We start from the raw sequence: 26,784 nt of genomic DNA, 5'->3' as shown, positions 1-26,784 counted from the left end.
GACTGAAAGTTTGTTAAGTTAATAATACTAAAATGTTAAATTATTTTGTTAATAAAATACGAAATATAAATAAAAAGAGAGTGTTTTTTACTAATTATTCTCACAGTTATTTTCATTCAACGCGAAGTTGACGAAAGACATTTTTAGTCGAAATAGGTATAGACAAAATCGTGGTAGAAATAGAATTAAATTCGGCACGTCCTGTATGATCTAAGCACTGCTTTAAGCTTGATGTTCGGGTCATAACGCATTTCGCACCTTGGTGTATAATGTATTATTATTTACAACTGTGTACATAATGATGTTATTTCTGACGTTCTGCTTAAGTGAAAATTGTTCGATTTGGGTCCATCACTTTCCAAACTGAATATTTTCTATCCATTTGGATATTGTAGTCCGCTGACATATAAAAATGCAACAAATTCTCTTGGATTTCCTGTTTAACTTTACGCATAATTTGCGGGATGTATCTAGGAAAAGTCCAACTCCATATTCAGTCTCAACCGCGTCTTGTTAAAATTTGCTTCGACACACTTTTAAATTAACGATTTATTTACGTTATGCAACATCTAACGAAACAAGTACAGTAATAAAGGCATATTTTTCCTTTTATTTTTATTGATACGTGGATGCGAATAAAATGGTATTGTTGAGACAGGAGGGCGGTCCCCGCAGGTCGAAGACTGGAACACAAATTTGATAACTTGTGAAGTATTTATGGTTCAACACTAAAACTTCCAAAATTATATTATTTGTCTGAGGAAATAAATGTGCCGTTCAAATGAAGGTTTGTGGTGCGGTAGACTCTTTTGATAATGCATTAGTAAAAGAGCGCATGGATGATTTAACAATTCTTTATTAGCGACAAAATTTCAAGAACTCTCGCCTAACACTAAAATATGATAAATTCATTTAACAACAAAAAATAGTAAACAACAACAAGCGATTATAGCTACAGCCACAGCTAAAATAGTGTATCTAATGACGTTAATTATGAACAGGGTTCTGTACAATGTGTTTACTATAACCTGTTGGTATTTCTCGGGCAAAGTGGCTGACTGAAAAAAAAATTATAAATTAAATAAATTATATTCGTTAAATGTACTAAATTAATAGTTGATAATTTTCCTTTGTATTAATTAAAATTTATTGCATTGAAGACCTCAATGGTTGAAATTGAACAACCCCAGATCGAGTTTAAAAATAACGACTGAAAGTTCGAATAAACCATTTCGGTGTATTTAGATGAAAACTAAAGAAAGCCTAAATTTACTACAATACAAAGAGAAATATTATATTTCCTTTTCCAACACAAATTTCCAAGAAAAAGGCGAATGGAGAGAATAATGGCTGGAATTTTGTGTAGGGTTAGTTCAGGTTAGTAAAAGAGTGGTTAAAGAAGATTTGTTGTGAAATCGTATTGTTCCAATACATTTTCTGTTTGGGACTATGAAAAGCACATTTCACTAAAAATCCTTATGAAAAGCTGCCGGTGTTCGGCAGTTTTGCTATTTCGTTCCCACACGATGTAGAATTTTCATATGCAGACGTATTTTCATTCAAGAATAAGGCCCATCTCTGAGTTCCCAGTAGACTCAGAAATTTCCAAAATGATTAATTCGTTGGGAAGTTGCTTCGATCCAATGTTTTATAGAAACTGACGATTTCTTTCAGGTTTAGGTTCGGAACTCGTCAGTGAAAATCCTTATTTAAATCCACCGACGTTTCGCAACTTTACCATGTCGCTTCCTCAGGGCTTAACCCATTGCGTGACTTCGCCCAACATTTCAGATCTACCTGCGTATCCTCCCCATTCGAAATCGGCATTTCTTGCACAGAGCCCACGTTTAAGTTACCTGCTGGTCCAGTTAATCTCGGAACGATGAATTTATGTTTGAATTGCTTAGATGTGATATCATGTAGAAATTGATGTTTTCTTTGAATTTTGTAAAACTTTCAACGAGTTCAGAGGCAAATCTGAAACGTTCCCATAACATCTACATTAAATCGTGCTCTGAAGATGCAAGGATAACATTGAGGAACGTCCGCAGTCATGATTAAGCACTTTCACTGACATATCTTGAGCCTGATCCCAAAGATGTGCTTCAGTGTCTACATAACATCGGATGTGTGTGATCAAATTTCTTAACAAATTAATATTCTGGAAGTTTCAAGATTGACCGGCATACGAAATGTGGGCTTTGCGTATGATATGAGAATTCAATACGATGAGGTAGAATTGAAATCTTGGACGAGTTCCAACACTAATCGTGCCCTGAGGATGCAATATAATAGAATTTCGAAACGTACTCAGCCTTTATTAAGGATTTTATTCGACATATTTTTCTATTCTAGGGAAAAACATCAGTGACATCTTTTATACCTTCTGTAGGGAGGTGCGCACCGACCTACCTCTTCTATCCAGAATAGCGGGACCAAAGAGTGAACTACACTTTGGAGGCTTGTAATGCCTTCAATGGGCCTCAAAATCGTATTGAATTGTATCTTTTTTGCCAACTTGAGGGGAGTTCCGCTGACCTGAAATTCAAGAAGAAATAATCGGACGTGTACACAAGTGAGTTACAGATTCTTCACATAAATGTGCACGTACAGGTTCATGTTTATTTTATCTCACACACCTAGTTATGAATGAAAGTGTTATTTTATGTGTAGACCATCGGGCGGCATGCGAGTATACTGATGATGGTTAGGAATATTAGACACAGAATGAACCTTCTGTTGCGAATTGTAATCTGTTTATAAAACTTATTTCGGATTGTTGTTTCACATTATAATTTTTTTCAAATTTGAGATAGACATCGGACAAAGATGATCTGGGTGCGTCGAGTTATTATGCTAACTCCATCATTTAATTAATAATCCAATAAGCGAGAAAAAATCGATCCATCTTGATGAAAATCAGAAAACCTTAAATTATTACTACAATCGGCTTATTAAGCAACATAATAAGCACATTATCTGTTATTTGCGCAAACTCGTAATATAAGCTTATGCGGGGAATAAAATTAAAGAATTCTCTCAATTAAAAAAATTACATCTCTTCTGAATACTCAGAAGACACTTAATAGGCCTAGTTAGGGAGTTGGTGTACTTGGTGAACGGAGTTGATCAGACAATGATCATATTGTCCCCTTCCGAGTTAAAACGAGCCTAAAATTTACTTTATGTTTGATCTATCTAGTAAGCCCACTGGCCAATTATTTACTAAAAATTTCCCAAAAGCAAACTTTCAAGAGCCAGGAGCTTCCTTCGTTAAGGAAGTAACATACCGCCATATAAACACCAAGAAATCGGGCGAAACATCGTCCCCATCATCGAATTTGAACATCACTTTTCGGCTCATCCCAAAAGTACTAAGGAAGTTCAGAACGCGCAAGGTCGAAGATGAGGCGAAGGAGGACCTTGTTAAGCAAGACGCCCGTGTGACCGCCGGTGTTGCCCCAAGACAAAAGCCATCCCAAGCTGAAAGAACTTTTTGTACGTTCTAGAATTGTTTCTAAAAGGACGATGGGCACCTTGGAGACTTAAAGGGTCTCGCTGCCCCTCAGTAGGGGGCGATAAAGTGGATTTTCTCTATAATAACGGCGAAAACGTCTTTTTGTTGAATTTTCACTTGTAGTACGACATTATGTTTAGGAGGGGTAGGAAAAAGAAATTTGTGGCTTTGCAGTTTTGCACTGAAATCGGAGAAATTACAACTGATTTATGAAAAAATCACCATACGTGGGTGGTCTGAAAAGTTTCCGACTTCAATATGAAAGAAAAGTGCGCAACAAAAATCGAAAAAATTTCTTCTGTCTTTGTTAGATCGAAAACTTTTCGACCTACCGACACATAAAGGACCAACAGCAAAAACATCAATACAGACTTTTGGTTTTGGGGGAAACCTCTATTACACTTACCGGTTCTAAAGTAACAAACATCTCATGTTTGGAACTATCGGGATTCAGTCCTTCCACGCTGCTGACATATCGCAAATCTGCGTGTAATAAATGAGGAAAGGAGACCAAAACTGGACTACCTAAATAAGAGATAAAATAGTTCATGAAACAATGATAATCCTCTTGATTCTGAGGTTGTGCAATTGGATGATTCACGTAAAAAACGGCAGATAATTTAATAAATCGCAATAAAAATGACCAGGACAATATGGGGAAGATGGCAGCGGATTTGGGCAGGTTCAGTTAAAATCAAACCAATTTAAAGCGGACAATATCGAATATATATCTCAAATATATAAAAATTATTTGATAAAACTAGCATCACTTATCAGATATTACAAAAGCTGATCCAGAAAGAAACTGAGTTCCACAGGCTCCTCCACGCCCCCTATCAGAGGTACAAGCAAAGAAATGGCGATTTCAAAACTTTACTGAACGTACAGATCAATATCATAATTAGCTAGTTCGGTTGTTAATTTATTAATTTTGCTTCAAAAAGTCTTCTTACTTTAGGTCGCATATGCAGCTTAGTTAAAAGACACTCGAACTCAAAATGTAGTACCAGGCGGCAGATACTTGAAGTACGACTGGAACAGTTCGTTACTCGGACGGTACCAATGTGACGCATTTTGAAAAATTCTCGATAATAAAAGTTTTTCGTTCGTTTTGCTACAATGTTGTAGAAAGGTCGTGTCATTTTTACATTTCGTTTTTGGACATGTTTGGCGTTAGTCGCTTGGTCATGTTCGGTACTCAACTGACCAGATGCAAGTATCATCAGTTCAAGTGGAAGTACAGTGGTTTTGCAAGTCGGAGAAGGACCGTACAGGGTTTAAATGCCTCCGACAAAGACCAACGAAGTGGGCGGAGTTAGTCTGGCCGGCATCTCAGCTTTGATGTTTAGATTAGTGTTGATATCGCCACATTCGCGGTGATAGAAAGTTTTAACAATATAAAAGTAAAATGCAGTAATGTACATAAACGAAGAAAAAATCCGTCAGTAGAACTTATATCAGTAAAAATTGTGAGACAGTGAGATATCTAGGCACTGAATTAACTCCGCCCACTTCAACCGTCAGTCTGGCGGCCCACTTGGTTGGTTTTCGTCGGCGACACGTTAAACCTTGTGCGGTTCACTTGTTGCCACTTGAACTGGTGACGCTTGTATAAGCTGCTTTGTCCTTTAATTTGCTGTAGCAGCGTCCTTCACATAGGAAGGGCGAGAGTGAAAGTCCCCGCGGGAGCCGTTTTCAGGGGAAAAAGGGGGAAGAAACAGAGCCGTATACACATTACGGCTTAACATAGCATAGAAAATCAGTCTTTAATAGGAAAGAAACTTTAAATCTAAAAGGAACTACACGCTAGTCCTAACTAGGCTGTAACCATACTTAGTTCGTAAAAACACAACATTATCATTCAACTTAATTTCCACCCCTTTCTCCGCCTCAAGCCCGCCGTTCCTCCCTAGATTATTAGCGGTAACACCCCCATTTAACATGGCAACAGAACGAACTGTCGTTGTAGTCCCAACCAACTCTGAGACACTCGAAGGTCTGTAGAAAGGCCTTCTATGAGGAAATGGTCGGTTCAAATTGTTAGGCCTCAAAGGCCTCCTAGTTGTGGTGTTAGTCTGTTCCGGTATAATGTCTGGACGAACTGGGCGTGAGATTGTAGGACGTGGCCGTCCAGGATTCCCCTCGCCCACAGGTTTAAAGATAGTTGGACGATTGGAATTTCCAGGTCGTTCACCCGGAGGCCTGGAGGGTCTCACAGGTGGAACGATGGGAGGGAGGGTTTGACTGTTGAAGAGCCAACTGAAGAAAGAGTCTGGAGCGAAGGTCAGTTGTTTGGCGTTGGGATTCATTGTGGACGTAAAATCCCTGGCGGTAGAAGGAGGTGAGAAAGTTGAGGTGAGAAAGTTCCGATTATTAGTGGTTGCGTTTTTCATGTAAGAAGTCTCAGTAAATTGGGTTAAATTCAACATTCTGCGTTGTATGTTTGATGGCAGCATAGTGGGCTCGAGTGGTCGAAGAGTTTTTGAGTTATATGATATTTTTAGATTGGTGCTGCTGACAATTGGCTGCTTTTTAAAACCTGTAGCTGATCCTTCATGGAGATTTGCAGAGGCTTCGGATATTTCTCCTAGCAACTTCTTCGAATTATCGTTTAAATTTTCTAATTCTAATGCTGCTTGTGAAGTTTTTGAAGAAATTTCACTTGGTTCAAGGCCTCTACCAACATCGAAAGGGACAGTTGAGTTAGTACCAAATCTAACGGGTTCTGCTTCCTTCCTTTCATCAGTGATTTCTGTGTTCACGTGATCAGTATTAGTTGATGGAATGTCTTCAATTTTTGTGTCCTTCTGCACTTTTTCATTGGTCACGGCAGTGAAGTGGTGAATAGATTGCTTTGAATACGGCAGCTTCTCAAATATAACGTGACGCGTTACTGTAACCGGAACTGAATGATGGATAGATATTTTTGAGTAAGGTAGCATTTGCTCTTCATCCTTTATCAACGACTGCGAGCTACCAAGCAAGTCCGTGACCTTTTCGTCTTTTACTTGAATCGAATCGTTGATGGAATACTTGTTGGAAGGAAGCTGTGGAAAAACCTGTTCATCGTCACTTTCTTCTTTCTGCTCCTTCGGGAAACTTGGCAACGCGGGAAAATGGTAGCCATACTCGTCCAGATCTTGCTCGTTGGAAATTTCATTTTCAGTGCTGTTTTGTGACGGAACGTCTGGTTCAGAACAATTACTCATATATCTGGATAAGTCGTCTTTGCAGTACAGAGGGTATACGGTCCAGGCATTGAAGCCATTTCCGGATATTCTTTTATGTTCGTTGTAGATTCTGCGTACGCACTGAAGATCATCGCTGATATCGTCATCCCGGAATTCGGAGCAGGCCGAGTTGCAACCATAACCATCGCCTGGTGGAGAACACCTGGAACAAAGCGGTGATTTTGTAAATGAAATTGTTATATTCACTATTTTGTGTATTTAAGATTTTAATTTTTGAAGTCAGAACCTAATCAATTAAGTTTCTATTAGTTTTTCTTCTTCAATGGAAGGTTGGTGCCCGACCCGTTATGGGGGACCTTCTTTAATAAATGCGAAGAATTTTTTCAAAGATTTATGGCTCGGATATCTAAATATTGATGATTCACTCTTTAGTTGAGTGATAGCAGTAGAACGATTATACCGGGTGTGTTTTCAAGAACTTGTCACCTCACAGATTTCTAGAGATGCAAACTAAAGTTAAAGACGCTGAGACACGTTGAATTTTGAGTGAAGGGGAATACCGACAATGGTAAAAGATCGCACCCCCGATCGAAAATATCGGAGGGTTCGCAACGCCTCCGTCCTTTCTTGAATAGGACGCAGGAGTCAAGTGACACATCATTTTAAAGCTCTTCAAACTCTCTAAACAATCGGGTCAAAATGTTGTTTATATAATCCAAATTTAGTTGGAAAAATAGGTGAAATTATCAAAAGGAGAACGGACAAGGACGGACACCCAATGTTGGACGGAGATGCGTGATATTTCCAACAAAATGGTGCATCTCCAAATTATGTTTTACTGATTCCTCGGTTCGTTGACAATTTCCTGATAAATTAATTGGCAAAGGAGATACCACCGAAGGGCCAGCTAGATCTCCCGATCTTACACCTCTCGACTTCTTCCTTTGAGGATATCTTAAAAATATGATTTACGCGGTTTATGTAGAGGTTCTCCAAGTATCACATTGAAGAATTTTAGAAACTTGTCCAAACATTTGATAAAATGTTTGAAGAAGTGCGAGAGCTTGGAGGCCGTTTGTATTCTTGCGTAGAGAATCGTGAACTGCATTTCGAACGTTTTTTAAAAAACTGACAATTACGAAAAAATTTTAATAAAAAACGAAAATATCGGCGCGGTTGAATAGATTTTTTTTTATTAAAGTTTTTTTTTTATTTTAATTAAAAATTAAAGACCTTTGAAATTATGTGCCACTTGCCTCAGGTTTCCTATTTAAAGGAACAAAGGAGTCGCCACCTCTATGATATTGTTGATCGAAGCTGAGACTTTTTTTTAATGAACTCCAAATTTCTTCAAAAATGACTCAAACAACTCAGCTCGACCAGCTCTCCAAGATGACTAATAAGGCTTGATTACATCTTGGTGAGCTTTCCATGAAAGGAGCCATTTGTGTGCGCAAACACACAACTTTTGTGACTTTCCAAAGTTCGAAGCTCGATAACTTCGGCAAATAAACTACAAATTTCTTCAACAACGACTCAAATTAATCAGCTCGACGAGATCTCTAAGATGACACAACAGGCTTGATTGTATCTCGTTGAGTTTCCAAGGCAAAGGGTCTTTTTTTCCCTTATTGTACGGTCGATGTGCCTCAACCCTTCTACCTCTAGTTTACAGTTGTAAAGATCTGGGGGTGGCAAGTATTTAAAAATGCACTCGGTATAGAGTTTTAAATGAAGAAACGAAAAAAATTGAAATCAAAGGTGGGGCCAATTTATAGGGCTCTGTACGATTATCATCGACGGTGCCTGTATGCAACTCCTTTTTTATGTGCGTCGCAGGAAAGCCGAAAGTAACTGGAAACAAATCAGGGGGAGGCGGAGAGAGGGGAGGTTGGGGAAATAACCAAAAGCTCCAAAAATTTCCATTCAAGCCAGCTCCAACCGAGCATAAAATTCGATAGCTATCTAAGTTGGAATTATACTTGTTGTAATTACGAATAATGAAACTACGAGTATTTTAATGCACAGTTCGATTAAGCACTGGAATTATTAATACAACGGGTTTGTTTGAATTGCATGACATTTGAATACATTATTTTCTTATCGATTGATAGATTAATAAGCACTCGTTAATAATCAACGGATATGTTTGACCTTACCTATTTCACTTGTGAATAAAACAATTATTATGTAAATTTAAAGCGAAATTACTGCATATTAAAAAAATGAATTAATAATAGGTCGATAATGTAGGGGTAGTGGCGCGAAGCGCGATAATAACTTGTCCGGTAAATTGACACGTCAATGGGGGACAAATCCGTAATTAAGTAAGGCTTCATTCCCAAATCGTGATTAATCTGGGATTTTTTTATGTACCTACTTTAGTCGTAGCCGCTAAGTGTGCAATTTATTAAACAATTTCATCATTCAGGCCAAAAGCCCAAAATTATTGATTTTATATCAATTGCTCAAATGACTGTTTTTTCTGATTATTTATCGTGAATTGCAGTTTTAATTCAGTAAATAAATTTTCAAATCTTGGTAGCATCAACAGTGATATGATACATCGATAGCAGCGGACCTGTCCCACCAAAAACACAGTCGATTTTAAACGAAGAAAGTTTCCATAGGAAAAACTGCAGTCTTCGATTTGATTGTGATAATAATAGTCAAGTTTATCGAATTTTTCATCGTTGAGTCGAGAATCCTGATTGGTAATCTTGAAATGTTAGTAAAATTACATTGAAAGCATGGGTCTCCTCGGGAATGAACCCAACCTGAACTTGAATTCCATAAGCCCCATTCATCTTCTTGAAAGATTCAATTATTCATCAAAATAACATGAATTTTTTAGTAGCAATAAAAATAGCATTGTTGTGTCTGGTAATGGGTATTAATAATAGGAAATAAATAAGCATCGGGTAAACATGTTGTGTCTCATGGTTATAGTCATAGTCATAATATCTCAAGTATATCTATATTTAAGTAGGTTCCAATAGAAGTATGGCAGATAACCTCGACACAATTTAAGCATTAAATGCCAATTTCGTTTGGTAATAAGCGGTATTGTCTGTTTATGACCGTACCTGCGTAAGTCAGGAATAGATTTTCAGTTTGACTGATGCTCCTTTTCATTAGCGACTAAATCAGACTATTTGTGTAAAAACAAAGCAGAGAAAATGAGAAAATTAAATTGAATTAACAAGATATAAGAAATAATAATGGTCCACATAAGCCATCTTTTGCGGGTTCTTTTAGGGCGATGATCATGTAGCTAAAACGTGCCCTTCTTAGTTTTAATAGAATTTTCACAATTTTCAACGATTTTCCAGAAATTTTCACTTTTTCGGCGGATGGATTTCTCGCCAAGGAAGAATTTTTCCTTTATACGAACAATGTGTTAAACAAAGAATACCGTTAAATCTACTGTTCACTCGCGTTTATAGTCATTTCCGGAAATTTCTTCACTTGTATGACCTCTTGAGATTTCAGCTCAGCTTCTTTCAATTTTCGAAAATATTTGGAAATGCGGGACACATTTCCGAAATAATATAGGGTGTGAATGAAATAAGGGGACGTGTTCCAAGGACTGATTTTACATTCGAAAATATAAACAAAAGTTGGCGTAAATATGGATCCGCAAAAGCCTCTTAAGGGAGCTACAATCTTTGGAAGATGGCTCCCAAGAAATGCGAAATGGCTGTATGTTCCTGTGACCGAAATAAGAAAAAAAAATTTTTATAAAGCAGATGTCTAATTGGCCTTTAGTTCCGAGACACGAAGTTTGGAAAAAAGCTTTATTTCTTAACTTCCAAATGCCTTAAAGCTTCTTAACTAAATTTCGTACGTGAATTCGGCATATTGGTAGATATAATTCGAAAAATTGTCAGCTCTAGCCATTAGGCCATAGGCAGGGACGTGGGTGTCATGTGTCCTTTTTAGTTATAAAAATTCGCAACACTCAGTTTAACACGTCATTTAAGGTAGTCCATCGCATGTGCCAATAGGTTTAGCAAATGTCTCGTCTCTTCTTGGTTTGTTGTATTGCAAGCAGTTCAGTCATAAAAGAAAACGTTAAAATTTATAAAGATTTATTAAGATTTATGATTGTAAACTCGAAACAGTGGCGCACTTACCTCCCCCCCTAGCTGATTTACAAAGGTTAGGAGGTTTTGATTTTATACCTGTCGATACTTGCTCCCAAATTTTGTGTTAAATATTTCAAGAGTTTATAAAATGAAAAAAATTATTTTTTTTTTATTTGAATTGTAAAAATGCACTTAACAAATAAGTTTTGTTAACTTTTACATTTGTTTTTATGACTAAACTACTTGAAATATAACAAACTAATAAAAGGCAAAAAATTTGCCGAACACATTGGCGCGTGTAATGGACCACTTGACAGAAAATATTTTATTGAATGTTATAAATTTTTATAACAAAAAAGGACACTCGACACCGATATCCTTGCCTCTGGAGAGTAATTAAACCTAATATTTTTTTAATAATACTTACCGACATGCTAAACTCCACCTCTTTAACTAAAAAATTTTAATCAATTTGGATGTTAAAAAATAAAAACTTTAACACCCTGTGTGTGGAAACTAAAGGAAAATTAAACGTTTGTCTATATCGACTTTATTTCTTGTTTCGGTCCCAAGAACTTACAGTAAGCAGTCGGCTGCACGATTCTGATGCACCCTGAATTGATTTTAACCCTCCGAACCTTCAAAATTCGAGTTAGGAAAGTTCCACTGCCCTTCTTCCGTCAATCGTGCGCCCTTCGCAGGAAACGCCAGATTTTCATATATGAATAAAACATATTCTGCCTTATCTACTGCATTAGGTAATTAAATCTCTTATTGAGTCTCTCGAATTTAAACGCGGACGACCTTCGGAAACACCCACTTCATTGTTGAAGATTCTAATCATCAATACTTCACAGGCAAAAGGCTTTACACGAAATAAGGTTAGAAATGAGCTTGCAGATCCGAATCGCCATTAATGACTATTAGTTACGAAATTTACATATGAGGCGTTGAGCGCAGGAACGGCTCAACTCACAAAGTTTAGTACATTGAGTGGTGACTATGAAACAGCACCGAACAAATCTCTCTTTCATTGCGCATTAGCGGCCTAAAACTTATTTCAGAGGTAATAAAAACCAAAGTCCTTTTTGTTCAAAAATAAAAATTTGAGTTTGGGCCATTTTTGCGCTCCGTCTCATTAAGAAAATAAAAAAAATAAAAATAAAATAAAAAAACATGTTTGTTATGTAATGTTTCTTGGCATAAGACACGGTCTGTTTATCAGCCTGATTGAATCGATGGTTGTTTCCCGCCCCATGTAATACCCAATTCATAACATCCCATGGACAGATCAGTTATGGAACAACTAGGAGAGACGGTACCAGACAGATGAGAAGTCTAACTCAGGGTATACTAACCAATATATCTGCGATATTTGAAACAACCCGTGGTCACCACTTGCGGGGTTCATAGCAGAGGTGTTATAGTTGGACTCGTGTTGCACAATACATACCCACGTGGGTATCTCGTCATTTGGTATATCAAAATTTCGCAGTTCGCGTACCAGATCACATCGCTCATAAACCTTAGCAAACACTACGCACCAGGTCAATGCGACTGTTGTGGACACTCGCATGAAAATCATCGTCGAACTGACGTCCAGAAGAGGTAAAGTCATAATATATACTTATACGGTTTATTTGAAATACCTGTTTCTCATAACTGTTTAAATAATAAATATTTCTTTGTACGGTTTCAGTTCACATTGTGTCAGACTACCCGACTGAAGAAGACAACTCTTCGGTGTCTCGCCATTTCTTTGTTTGTAAATTAGTCGCGTGCGTTGACTTCTGACTACAACATTAAAATAATAATTTTTTTGATACACAAGTGCTCAATAAGAGTAACATTATGAATTCCATTCCCCTTGCAAGAGCTGACGCTGGCCGATCAGCGACATAGGAGGCCTAATTACACAACAAGTGACTTTTTGCATGCAGAGTGTTTCCGAATAGTGTGTAGAAAATCTATGGGGTGAATTGCTGGACGATTTTAAGAAAAAAGTTCACAACAAGGGACCGTTTTCGCCTCCTGTCTCAACTGCAGGGTGGCACTTCTTTGATTTCTTCCTAGCAAGCCCGCCATCAGCCATTAAATATTTTCATGCAAATTGGGGAAGGTAAAATGGATGTCCAGACACATTTTTTGTTAAGGGAAAAAGCTTGTTTTTAATCCGACCAGTGGCGTCTCCGTTCATGTAACCCTGAACATTTTAAACGAAAAATATCCAAGAAACCTTTTTTTAACATAAATATGGAACATGCAAAAAAATGATATATATATTTTTTTTAATCAATGGCACATCATATCTTCTTTCATTTAAAATGTTCAGGGTTACATAAATGGGGACGCCGCTGGTGCAATTCAAAACATTGTTTTTCCCTTAAACGATGGGTCCCAACGCCTATTTTACGTCTCCGGTTTTGCTCGGATGCGTTAGAAAAATATTTCTAAAATAATCATTTTTGATCACCCTGTATTTCAGATGGGAAGTATAAACGGACCCACGTTTATATGAACTTTTTTCTTTAAATCATCCACCAGATTTTTCGACATACTATTATGAAACACTCGGTATAGTTTAAATTATCTAATTCCCCATTTTCTTTTAGAAATCACTCAGATGGAGTACCTGGAAAGATACGACTAACCGCATATTAACTGTAATTTTGTTATTTTCGCCGTTACATGATATTTAACCGGGTAATTGCCATTTTGTAGTCAATTATTGTGATGAACTGCATGCATTTCCATGAATGGATCATCTTCTTTCATTGTTATTCACTAAATATTTTTAATCATAATTTGTTTTCAATTAATTCATATTATGCAAAAAAAACATGGTACTTACCGTGGTTTGAAAATTGGTACCACCTAGTCGTTAATCACTTCTCTCGGTACCTCAGTGTCTTAATCGAAGAGTGCTATTCCTCGTATGGTCATAATTACTGGACACTAACACCTTTGGAAAATTATACAGGCACCTTCGTTCCTCGGATGTCGAGATCTGTTACGCTGCATCTTACAGAAAAATTTCTGCTAGAATTGCCAGGGAAAATAAATCAGAACTAATAAAAATCTTCTAAACACAAAAACTCCATTTTCATGAAAAATATTTGTTCAGTTTATGCAGAACTTTTGGTCTTCTATGAAGTCCTACTGGCTTTTGAAAAACTTCATTTCAAGAATTATCAATGTTAGAAGACAAGGAATCGGAATGTCTTATGATATGAGCTTTCTTGTGATAGGGTAACTAGGTACCTAAATGCTGAGACTCGTTAATGCGTGGTACCCGATTCAATTAGCACGGTTTTAAGTATAAATCCTTTTCGATTCAGATACCGATCTTCTATCCGTTATGTTTTGCAAATGCATTGGGAAATGTTGGTTAAATACACTTCCTGTAACCAAACCTGCTTTGGGCTAAATGACATAATTCTCCACGATTCCTCGTTGCAATTCATTTAAATATTGTTCCTATACCACGCCATTTAAGGAGTAAAGTCATGTGACTCCTCCACGAATGTGTTAAAATAATACCGGGTTGCGCAAAACGTTATTACCTTGGCATGTGGTAATATCTGTAACTCCATCGTATAAACATCCGAAATTACCATCCAAATTCTGCGTCTTGTTGGTGCAGTAGCAGTGGTTCTCCAGCACGTTCTTTGAATTGTTGAAGCTGCTTTTTGAAGCAAAGTAAGTGTAGCCTTTAATGAGTCCCACCAGTTCCATCTTTCCAAATTCAAATTTTATCGATCTAGAAGTTAAAAAACTTATCGAAAAACACGAAGGTTTCATTCAGCAGATACTCGATTTTCGCATTTGTTTTGGACTATATCAGAACGGGAACTTGAAACCCATAGACCTACCTGCACCTTCATGTGGTGACCTCTGAAAGCCTCCTCTCCCGAAGCGGGCTAACTAACCCCGTAGGAAAATCGATTTAGTTTGTTACTGTATTACAGCATCAATAACGAAATTGTATTAGTTATTAAGTTTTTAGTTTGTTGTAAAGAATATCGTGAGTTACAAGATACTTTTTCCTATTCACTTTTACAATAAAGTTCAAAACCGTAGCAGTTTTGAATAGAAAATGAAAATTCGGGGGTCGCGATCGTCACGCAAATGGGGTTGAATTCAGACATGAAATTGCATTGCAATTTGCATTATTACGTTGCAGGAGGTAATTTTAGAATCTAGAATTGATGAGTTTCGGCAATTGTCTCTCATACGTCGAAATATGCAGATGTATGTATTCCATTTGGCTGTTCCACCCTGTGTGGATGCTGCAACGCACAGAGAAGCATCTCAAAACGGAACTTAATGGTGCAGGAACAATTTCCATTGCCGAAAAAAAGGGCCAAAATTTCTGTTGGACGGGTGCATCGGGATTAGCAACGACATGATATAGGAGCAAAAGGGCACAGATAAAGTGATTGAAAGGAGGGAGAGTGGCGTTGCTTCGCATCTTTAAATAATGCGAGTCGAGTACAGGGAGGCGTCAATCCTTCACGAAGGGCCTCCCGACTAAGCGAAAAGTGAAAAGAATTACAATAGGGCCGAAACAATCCAAAAGGACAGTAGATGAACAGAGTGCGCAATTCAACTAGCAGAAGACAGCAGCGACTCGCAGTCTATGATGGTATATCCCTCAAGAGACAATTCCGTGTCAGAGAATGTTCTTTCATTCCCATATTTGTTTTGGAACAGGAACTTACCTGCAAATCTCAGGAGAAAAGCTCTGGAACTTGGTCTTGGAGCTTAAGTTTATTGGAAAAATACTAGTTGCTCCAACTACTTTATTGCACTGATATTTGTCATTAAGCCAGGCTTTTACAAAAGAGTTATTGTTCAGACGCGTCATCGTTCCAATTTCTTGATTGTTTTTCCTGCCAGAATTTACTGTTATGTACGCTTGACGAGTATTATTACGCTATAAAAAAAAGATAAATGTAAAAAACAAAGTATTCACTATACACCACTTCTGCTCCAAATGCTGGAGAAAATGTTAATTCGAGAACAAAGCACACGCAGCGTTCCGTTCTTAATACCCTTTACAGCTTAATATCATAGCGATTATTAGAATATGGCTCTTTTCCCTTGGGTAAAAATGTACAGAGTGGTCCACGCAAGCTGGTTCTCTACCTTATTTCAAAAACGGCAAGGTTAAAAGAAGTTTATTATTAATGTTATTCAGTTTTTGATGACTTTTTAAAAATATTTTCATAGCTTGAGGGTGATCCAGAAAACAGCGAGTGACGAAAATACATTTTTTAAATGGAATACCCTGTAAGTGGTTTCGGATACTAATTCTGTTTGTGATTACTTTTCGTTGGTGCAAAATATGAAAATTTTTTAGCAGTTTTTCGGTTTAAAGTGAAGATCGAGAGAAAAATGAACTTCTGAAAATTCTAAAAGTATCAATCGAATTAATCAAAAAATTGTCCAGTTAAAAACAAAAAGTGGTTTCATTAGAGTATATTGTTTTATTTTCGACAAAATTTTATATAGGGTGTGAAAAATATATCAACACTCTTCCCATTTCAACTCCCTCAAACTCGATTTTTTTTAGTGATTTTTAAAAAATTCCCTTTCAAATTATATTTGTATTTACCCCAAAAAAATCTTACATATTTAATTAATTAATATAATTAACGGGAATTTTTTCCATTTAAAATTTCTAATTACATTCTTATCCATTAATTTAATACATTTCGTTCATTTTTGCCACGCCACGGTTTTCTGGACCACTCAGTCACTTCCGAAACATTACAAACAAAAATTTATGATAAACTGAATGGTTTTTATATTAAACTTTTTCCTAAACCTTATGGCTTGTTAGATGACGTAGTGGATCATCTTACGTGAACCTCCCTGTGCTTACATAGTAAAAAGTTGAGTACACGATATCGTTCCCATCCAGCCTGATTTGATCAGTAACATTGAGTTTTTCCTTCATTTTATCGCAAACCATTTTGGCTACAAATCCGTCATCAATGCATCCGTTTTTGCAGAACCTTATTCCGTCGAATAGGTAATCTCTAACTGTGGCGTTTATCAGGAAGGGGCCGTTGTTTTCCGCAAAAATAGATTCTAAGGCCTCATCTATCATTGGCAGGAACCCAGCCGTGGCTTCGTTTGATTCTGCGTTGAGGAGAAAAGTCTGTAAAAAGAGAATAAACTAAAACAACTATTTGTACAGGGTGTCCCAAAAGGGGTTCCCCTGTGGCCGGGGTTGGACTCTACGATTAAAAATAACTCGTGAATCATTTGATCATATAGATAAGAAATTACCATTAATCGAAAACAAGATATTATTGTCAATCAAGCTATCAAGTATGCAAATGACTTTCACTCACTAAGTCATGGATAAACTAACGACGTACCTTACGAGTCTTTAGAATAAAAGAAACCTCAATGATCCGGATTTTATTAATGCAGTACGTACTACGGACATCTTGTTCGTTGCCACGTTAACATTCGAGCGAATCACCTACGAAGTGATATCAGTGTTAGGAAAATACCCAACATCTTCACCCACTAATAAATGTCTTATTATGTTGCTAACGAAACCCTTATTAATCACCCTTAAGGGCAGTGTTTACACTAGTCAACTGCGTACATATTCCACGCTCATAACTCTTCTCACCCATCATTTTTCTCACACCTTCACGGCACCGTATTGATAAGCAATTCTCAGTCCTCAGCGCTAAGAATTCACATTAACTGGTACGACTATGAGGTGGTAAAAATATAAATGGACAACTTGAGGTTCACATTCGGTGGGAAAAATTGAGACTTGGATCAGTCTCATAGAATCTATCATACAAAACGCAACGCCTCTTCAGCATCTCTCCTATTCTCTTTTTAACTCCTAAAGTCTTAGTAGGATCCCTATACTGCGCTCGATTCACGTATCAGTTGCCCTGGTCAAGGAAAAGCTCCCAATCGGAAAAGTTTCTTAACATTCGGTGATCGCTTGTGGTTTTCTAGTTCGCTCTAATTTTACAATTTGTTATGACCTTTGTCCCTTGTAAAGTAATTTTGAAAATTTAGTGAGACAAATACAAGTGTGTTGTTACCAAATGTGGTGTTGTTACCAAGTGAGTTGTTACCAAGTGTGTTGTTACCGTGTGTTGTTACCGTGTGTTGTTACCAAGTGTGTTTTGTTCTGCATCGGTTCAACGCCAAATAAGCTTCGAACAAAATTGAGAGCTACGCAAAACAGATACAGTTCACCTCGGCACTGTCAACCAACTGTGTTCCCCTTGTGTCTGGGGTGAGACAGCAAAGAATACGATCATACTTGCCCCGTTCAGTTTTTGCATCCTTTTTTTAACGCTCTGTATTTCAAAATTTAACAGTCTAAAGAAACGTTTTCAGTTATTTTCGATGTTTCAATAGCTACTGCCAACATTTCAAATCCCCAAATCACTTGTCGCCGAGTACCAAATTGCTCAATTGCGCCCTCAATTGACCCACGCTGTACGTGCTCCCCAAATCCCAACTATGAGCCTCGAATTGGGTCGCCCTTTGCAATCCTTCAATGCCAGAAAGACAAAAAATATTTCCGTGTTCAGTCCAATTACACCCGAACTCAATCATCATAAAACCACACTGACCTTCTCAAGTACCAGCTCCGCGCTACCGCAAATTACAGGCCGATCTTATGATTTACGAGTCCTTTCCGTCTTCAGGTACGAGGGCCGTCCATACCCATATCAAAATTGTATCAATGGTTAATGGGTATAATGAGGTATTCCGTGCACGAAGAAAAAAAACGCCACGCGGAACTCGAACTGGTGTAACTGCTTTAAAAGAACTTCGCATTAATTAGAAATGTCAACTTGTAAGCTGCGAACAATGCAGGAATAAAGATCCAAGAAGGTCGCCCGAATTTTGATTCATGTATAAATACCGCCCAGGATTTTAAATTGTATCAGTTATCTGTCCACCAGAAATATCAAAACAACCACCATGAACTCCTCCGTAAGTAGCCATTGTACTTGTATTTGCTTGAATTGCTTGTGCGATAAGTTTTAGTGGGAGTAGGTACAAGGTGTGCGGAAAGCTCGTACAAAACTTAAGTAGGTGAAAGTGGAGCTCAAAATACTAGAAAAAGTTAAGGGTGGTTTTCCAGCCACCCTTAAACGAAACTTTTCGAAAATTATTTACTCATTTGAATTATCAAGCAAACAGTATTATTTTTAACGAATTGGGCTTTTTTAAAGAAACAATTTCTCCACGTTTTTCGTATTCTGCGCGGTTTACTCAGCAACAATCGTTTTTTTAAATAACGTGCGGCTCCAAACAATAACATTTTCCAACATGTTTACATAGGAGGCACCTTCCACGGCGACCGTTTCATTGTAGCGCTTATCACCCTGTGTAAAGGAAATCGTCCGCACGCTGAAGGGGGCCTACGGACGTACCTGCAGAGTGGCTCATTAACGCAAAAAAGCAAAATAGTAAAGAAAATCGATTTTTATATTAAATTTTATGTTATAGATTCGAATTGTGAAGTGCGGAGAAACTGCCTGATCGCTACAATGAAACTGCCACCGTGCAAGGTCGGTCCGACACGAAAACGTTTTAAAAGCGTTACCGCTCTGAGCCATACGGTATTCAAAAAATAATTATTTCTGAATGAACTATGCACAATTCGAAAAAAAAAAGTTGAGAATTTTTTTCTTCAAAAAAGTCTAATTTATCATCGAAGATGCTTCAGAACCATGGAATCGAACCCCCAACGAATGTTCCGTGCGACAATAGAACACCTCTGAGTATGAGAACCCGCATGCGCAAAGTCTAGGACACTACTGCCTATAGGGCTCGAAGATAGTCACGTTTAAAAATGTTTTTATCAAGTTTTAGTACGTTTCACTTTAATTTATTTGTTCAAAATAACACTACAGTAATTGTTGAAAATGTCCTTGCGCTTCATTGCGCCTATTTAAACGATGCAATCGGTTTTTGCGGATTCGATAAAAATTTGTTAATGGTTTTGAGTGAATTCAAGTGCCGCAGTGATTCGTGCTATCGAACGTTAGTCTGTTTTCTACTGATGTTTCATAAACCGAAAAATTTAAGTGTCCCCACAGAAACGAATCTGAAGGTGTTAGATCGGGTGGGCTAGAGGGCCACAGAACTAGACCACCTCTGTCTATGTAATATTATCCGAACTGACGATTCGAGTGCTAAATATAACATCCGAATACGCTTTGAATATTTACTGTAGTGTTATTTTCTATAAGCAAATTAAAATAAGGTGTACTAAAACTGGTCAAAGCACATTTTTATACATAATCATGTTAAAGCATCATAAGGCCGTAGCGTCTTAGGGAGACATTGGCGAGTATGAGTGCTTATACTCAGATGTCTCCTATTGTTACACTGAACAATCGCCAGAAGTTTGATCCCATACTTCTGAAACTCCCTGTGCGTGTAATACGGATTACACAATATGCGCATGTTTAATTAGATTATTTGTCTGCTTTAATCCCTCCCGGTTTAAAACACTTAATAAGACTTGAATTTAAAAAAAGCGCAATTTTCGTGGTAACAAATCTTAAAGTGATTAAGGATTCGAGAGGACTTGATGCGCGCGCCTTCGGAGCTTTCCATTTACCAAACACATTGGTTTAGTCTATCATTCATGCGTATTTTCATGAAACGTTCCAGATAATAAGAGACTTCATTTAAAGTTTAAAATTTAAATCAGTGCTCAATAAACTGGGTAGGTGTAGTGATTTATACCATAATCCATGTTTTACACGTAACCACTAATCCACACTTGCAAAATTATCAAAATCACTTTGCGTTTGAACTAAATAAAGCCATTTCCTGCAGTCCTTCGTTGCTCTTTTCGCCGTCTTGGCTGTGGCCAGCGCCAGTGTCGCCGTCCTCCCATCGGCCAAAATCATCCAAGGGCCCAGCTCCAGGAGTACTGTGGTCGGACCTGATGGTAGCGCCATCTCCTCAGTTGCCCCTGGTGGACAGATCATCTCCGAAGAATCCGTAGGAGTGGTTGCCGAAACCGCCCCCGTTGTAGCCGCCGCCCCCGTTGTAGCCGCCGCCCCAGCGCTCGCCTACTCTGCGCCATTAGTTACTGCCCACGCTGCCCCAGCGGTGGCATACTCTGCCCCAGTAGTGGCCGCCCATACCGCGTACGCCGCGCCGGTGGTGGCTGCCCATGCTGCCTACTCTGCCCCAGTGGTGTCCGCCTATTCTGCCCCAGTAGTGACCGCCTACTCAGCACCTTTGGTTTCCGGGATTGCCGCGCACTCCACAGTTGATACCGTCGTCGCTGGCCCCTCTGGTACTATCGCTACTGGCAGAACTGTCGCTTCCCCTGTTGTGGCTGCTGCCCCGGTGGTTTCCGCTTGGTAGAGAGTCTTGAGGCTTTGTAGGTTTATGATACGGCATTGAATAAAACTGGTGTAGTTGATAATGAAGAGTCGTTTTTGATTTTTGAACTTTGTTTATGGGCGCTAACGTTGAAGTTCATCACCTCAATCCATGAAATGAACCGCAAAGGAACAACGTACTAAACATGTAACGTGATGTTTACAGGGCGTTTCATAAATATATCGTCGAACTTAAAGGGACGGTGGGGAACATCAATACATACTTTTTTTTAATAAACATATGTCCACAAAGGTGCCGTTGGGACTGTAGGACAAATGAGATATTTAAAATTATATCAAATAACTATTATAAATCGATTTTTGATTAAGTTGGACAGCGGTATTCTTCGTTGACCATTTTTTGTTCCAACTAAGTTTGCTGTTGGGGAGCACAAACATTTCTTTATCACAATTACACAGACCAAAGATGCCAATTTTAAGACCGTAGTAGATATTATTCGGACATTATGATTATTTAGATGGTACAGTAACATTCATTTTTTTTAATTTTTAAATCAAAATTTGTATTGAAAATAGACGTTAATTTTCATTTGAACGACTTACCGATATGCACCAACAAATCGGAAGACGAGGTCCTGTAACTTGGCCCGCGCGTTCTCCTGATCTCAACACCATGGATTTTTTTCCTTAGGGGTTATCTTAAATCTATGATTGACGAAATGCCTATTTGTAATGTGAACAATCTTTTAGGAAGAATAATGGCCAGTTACGCAGATCTAGAAGCTATTCCCGGAATATTTCATAGCTTCCGCTATTCAATGCATCAAAGATGCTACCTTTGCATTGAGGTAAATGGCCAACATTTTGAGTAACTACTGTAAGCCATAGTTATTTACCAATAAAAACACGTCTGATAAAAAGTGATCATAATGATCCAAACCATATGTTGCTCCTTTTCCTACTCAAATAGCTTCATTGCGGGCATATGTTTATTTAATTTTAAAAAATTATACTGATGTCTTCCATCACCTCTTAAAGTTTGTCGATATTTTTTGGGATACCTTATATACGACACCTTGTATGCACTAATCTAAATAAAATCAGTCAAAGAACAAAATTGGAAGTAAAGAAGTTCCCACTGCTTACCATATAGGGGATGTTCAGTGTCGTTATGAGGTCATCCTCAGTCAGATCCCCAGATGCCTCTTGGTCGAAATCGTACAGCTCATAGTCGTAGTAGGAAATTTCATCAGAAACATAATTCCAAACGACATCATCTTTCCATCTGTTCAATCTGCAAAGGATTCAACGTTCAATTACTAATTTTTGTTCGTCACTGAATTTAACAGATAACTGTTATTGTTAAGACATATTAAGAACAAACATAAAAATTGTGAGAACAATTTATTGCCCTAAAAAGGCATGAAACATGCTGGTCATTAAGATATAGCATTATCAGGAACCCCCAAAAAATTTTTTCTCAGAAGAATCCACTCTGTATATTCATTATACAAAGTGTTTCAGTATTATGGGAACGAACTTCTAGGGGCTGTTCAGTGCAACAGTAGAAGACATCTGAGTGCAAGAATTCGTGTCCGCAAATTTCTCCCTAACACGTTATGTCCTTATGATTGTTCAAGACAGTTATGTGCAAACGCGTGTTTTCTCGAGTTTTAATGCGTTTTCATTTGTTTGTACAAAATAACTATAGAAATTGTTCAAAATGCTGTTTTTGAACTTTATTGGTCCGGACGACATTGGATCTCCAGAAGTGTCCCAGTTCCGTGGCCCCCTAGGTCAACCGATCTAATACTGTTAGATTTATTTCTGCGCGGACATGTAAAGTGTCTGGTTCATGAGACGCCAGTCGAAAAATAACGAGACCTGATCACATGAATCACTACAGCACTTGAAGTCGTTCAAAACGATTTTCAAATTTTTAACGAGGTCCTCAAAAACCATGTAAATCGTTTAAACAGGTGCAATCAAATTCAAGGACGACACTCTGAACAATTACTACAGAGTCATTTTGTACAAATAAATTAAAATGAAACATACTAAAACTTGATTAAAACATTTTTGCACGTAACTGTTTTAAAGCATCATAAGGTTCATAGCGCCTTAGGGAGACATTTACGGACGCGCGTTCTTGTCCTCAGGCATTTTCTATTGTCAAACTAAACAATCCCTAATAGTTTGATCCAATAGTTCTGAAACACACTGTATATATGGATCCTTTAAATTGTTCTCTTTGCAATCAGGCATTGTTTGTATTATTTTTTCCATTTTGACTTACTTGTAAACGTATGGCCCTGTCTCTTTAACAGCAGGCTTGGCTCCTTTCAGTACCTCCTCATGGTTCACAATGGTAAATAAGTACACCTTGAAATTTAATGAAAAGGGAACTTTCATGAAAGTTTTCCATTGTTCTGTGTTTTCTTTTAGTACTTTCGCCTGAAATTTGATAAATTCTCTTTAGGATAATGAACTAGGGTTCGAAAATCTCTAAAATCGAAAGTTTGCTGATTAACAACCCCTTCGCATCAAGCAATTGTTAGTCTTTGTTAATATTCATTAATGTTAAGAAACCTTTGACTTCACTTATTGGCTTTTTATATACGAAGGTCGGAAAGCTAAACTTTTACACCGTCAATTTAAAGTTCTTGACTAAGTAGTGCGAATATCTTACTCTTTTATTATATTTTATTTATAAAAAAAAATTATTATTGTATAAATTATATGAATATTAAATATGTTTTGAAAATCCGAGCGGTTTTTTTGTAATCTTAAAGCCTTATAGCTTAATTGTATTAAAGTCTCGTACATCAAAATCCCGAAAAGAGCTTTTTGGATTTATTTTGCGCCTGCAATGGGAGGCAAAGGGATGGTACAAAATTACGTATTTTACACAAATAACATTATTCTATAGCTGCTTTGAAATGAACATAAACACTAATAATATAGATAGCAACACCAAATTATGGGTGCGTGAGCGTCCTTTGTACTCTCTTATGAATGTAAAAAGTGCAGTTTTCACACGATAATCAAAGGACAATAATATTGTCTCTTAGCAGATTAAAATTTCCAATTTATACAAGCACACATTTAACCATTATCATATTTTAATCGCATTGAATGTTGATTTTGGCCATACTTTTTGAATTCAATATTAACATTAAAGAAACTAATAAAAAAAAAAAATTATCAGTGTAATAAACTTATTCCGGTCGATTTTGAATAATTCGGAACAAAATTACTTAAACAGAATCAAGATTAAATCTTTCCTGATTTTCGGCATCATAGAAAAAATTGAATGTAAAACTTGTGCGAAATGGTCACCTGTTATCGGCATTAATTTTACAATACACTAATATGACTTAATAGTGAATTAAAATAATTTAAATTAATTTACACCGTAAACGAGCTTAAGTATCAGCTGTAATGTAGAAAAAATATTTATTATAGTTAAAGTATATTAATATTTTAAGTGTTCAAAATGCTGTGCATTATTTTCTGAACAGTAACAGAGTCTGTTTTCAAACTCTTCTCTAACATTCACGACAACTTCTACTTGAATCTTCTCACACGCAGAGGTAATTATTCTCTTCAGTCCTTACAAATCTTGAGGTTGGGTTTTGTAAACGAAAGACTTAAGATGCCCTGAAGGAAAAACTCCAGAGAATTCGGTGGTAGCGGTGGCCACTGAATTGGTCTTCTTATACCAAACCATTTGTTAGGAAACTTATCCTGTGACTATTGTCTAACAGGGGGGAAATAGTGCGGTGGAGCTTCATCTCGTTGAAAATTAAGTTAATAATAAATTAGTCGTCACACATAGCAGATCCGATTTGAGATCTTCCATATATTTCATTGAGTGGATTGATGGGTACAAGTTGCCAAAGGAACCGAGGTTTTTGGATTAATTGCAATTAAGGTTGGAAACAACAGATCATCTAGAACGCTGGGGTATACCCACTCTGAACAAATCTGGTCTAATCTATACAGAGCTCCCATATTTAGCGCTGGTTCGAAAAACGAAATAAAATTTCCAGGCTTGTAATTAATAAAATAATAATAATTTGAGGATAGAGATCCAAAAAATGAAAAGTCGTATTTAAAATTTGACGGCATTACCCTGTAGAACGCCAAAAACTACTACAAATGGGGCCAAATCGTCGCAAACAACGCTGGGAAAAATAAAAACAAGATTGTAAGCTTTTCTTATTCTTTGTATTTATTTCATTTTTTTCGCACTTAGGTACACATTCTTTCAATTTGTAAAAAACGAAATTTGATTGAGTACTAAATTGTGGAATTTTCCGTAATTTGACCGACTCTGTCTCTCATTTAATTTCCGAGATCTAAATAGTTACGCAAAAGTACCCAGAACATCATCATTAAAAACTTACCTCTAGCAATTTTTTATCAACGAATTTAGGCAAGAAACTGAATCCTAAATAAAGACCCACTATCAACAATATTACTCCGCATACACCACAGGTAAAAACAATCTTGTAGTCAATCTTAATTTTCGAAACTTTCATTGTTAATTCCATAATTCATACAAGTTTAACCGAATTTAATTAAAACCATACGAGTACGATATTGGTAACCGACTATACAGCTTTATCATATATTGATGTAATAAGTAATACAAGAAAAATGTCACTCATAATGATACTAATAAATTTATCATTATTCGACATCGTATAGGAAATGAAACCATTACCTAACTGCCTACACCTGTGTGCACGTGTAATTTGTGGAAATTATTCATTATTACACGAAATTTTATTTGATTTAATCTCTATAATAAAGGAAGCAATAGAATACCCATCATGGTGCTCTAAAAGATTGTCTTTATTACCCCTCATAATAATACTAGTAAGTACGTTTTAAATGACAAATCAAGAGTTCTTAGTTTTTGATTTTCCTGTTAGATAATATCCTGAACATTACCTATTGCAAAGATCAATTTCAAGAATTTTAGATACTTATCAAAGTATAAATGGTTAAATTAATTATTATATTAACACCTCTTCACCCTGATGAAGTATCCGGCCGAGATACACCCAGTGTCCTAATTGGTCTTGTGATAAATGATGTTGCGTGAAGGATATTAAGAAATAAAGCTTGTACTTCATATATTTACGTAAGAAATTGAATATTAAAGAAAGGCCCACTATCAGCAATAATTTTTCGTATACATCACAGATGAAAACAATCTCTTAATTAACGTGAATTTTTGGAAACTTTAATTTTTAGTTCTAGGGATCACGCAGATTATTTAATTTAATAAAAGATTATCAATTTCAATAACACGACTTCAACAGTTTGTATTCAACTAAAAGTGTGCGATACGTTCTTCTTCAGTTGAATTTGCACTAACAAGTATTTTGCAATTCATCTAAGATACAATTCAAAATAATTATGAAATCGGTGATAAAACATATTTCCCTATAAAACTACATATTTACATAATGAAAGTATGTTTACCTTCCTTTCATAATTACCCACAAAAATTGGACTAGTGCTAACAATGGTTGCTGCAGTTTTTCTGAAATTGTGTCCAATCCAAAGCGCACCTTGAACATGTAACAATAAATGCGCCTTAGTTA

At 37.0% G+C, this 26,784-nt stretch overlaps 3 protein-coding genes across 3 annotated transcripts; 1 reads left to right on the top strand and 2 right to left on the bottom strand.

Moving 5' to 3' along the window:
* Positions 1 to 908: 908 nt before the first annotated feature.
* On the bottom strand, positions 909 to 25,832 carry LOC136346662 (sensory neuron membrane protein 2-like). Its single transcript, XM_066295987.1, has 9 exons — positions 25,576 to 25,832; positions 23,463 to 23,620; positions 22,313 to 22,460; positions 16,684 to 16,962; positions 15,518 to 15,732; positions 14,360 to 14,556; positions 3,924 to 4,042; positions 2,413 to 2,538; positions 909 to 1,058 (listed from the first exon to the last, which is right to left on the bottom strand). Exons 1-9 carry the CDS (start codon positions 25,720 to 25,722, stop codon positions 909 to 911), a joined length of 1,539 nt encoding a protein of 512 aa, XP_066152084.1. The 5' UTR covers positions 25,723 to 25,832.
* LOC136346832 (uncharacterized) lies at positions 4,233 to 12,492 on the bottom strand. Its single transcript, XM_066296304.1, has 2 exons — positions 12,155 to 12,492; positions 4,233 to 6,910 (listed from the first exon to the last, which is right to left on the bottom strand). The coding sequence occupies exons 1-2, from the start codon at positions 12,412 to 12,414 to the stop codon at positions 5,317 to 5,319; spliced, it is 1,854 nt and encodes a 617-aa protein (XP_066152401.1). The 5' UTR covers positions 12,415 to 12,492; the 3' UTR covers positions 4,233 to 5,316.
* On the top strand, positions 18,637 to 21,253 carry LOC136346845 (cuticle protein 67-like). Its single transcript, XM_066296328.1, has 2 exons — positions 18,637 to 18,788; positions 20,649 to 21,253. The coding sequence occupies exons 1-2, from the start codon at positions 18,777 to 18,779 to the stop codon at positions 21,186 to 21,188; spliced, it is 552 nt and encodes a 183-aa protein (XP_066152425.1). The 5' UTR covers positions 18,637 to 18,776; the 3' UTR covers positions 21,189 to 21,253.
* Positions 25,833 to 26,784: the final 952 nt, after the last annotated feature.

The sequence above is a fragment of the Euwallacea fornicatus genome, chromosome 24 (assembly GCF_040115645.1).
Source record: "Euwallacea fornicatus isolate EFF26 chromosome 24, ASM4011564v1, whole genome shotgun sequence".
Taxonomy (NCBI): domain Eukaryota; kingdom Metazoa; phylum Arthropoda; class Insecta; order Coleoptera; family Curculionidae; genus Euwallacea; species Euwallacea fornicatus.
This window is presented reverse-complemented; position numbering and strand designations above follow the sequence as displayed.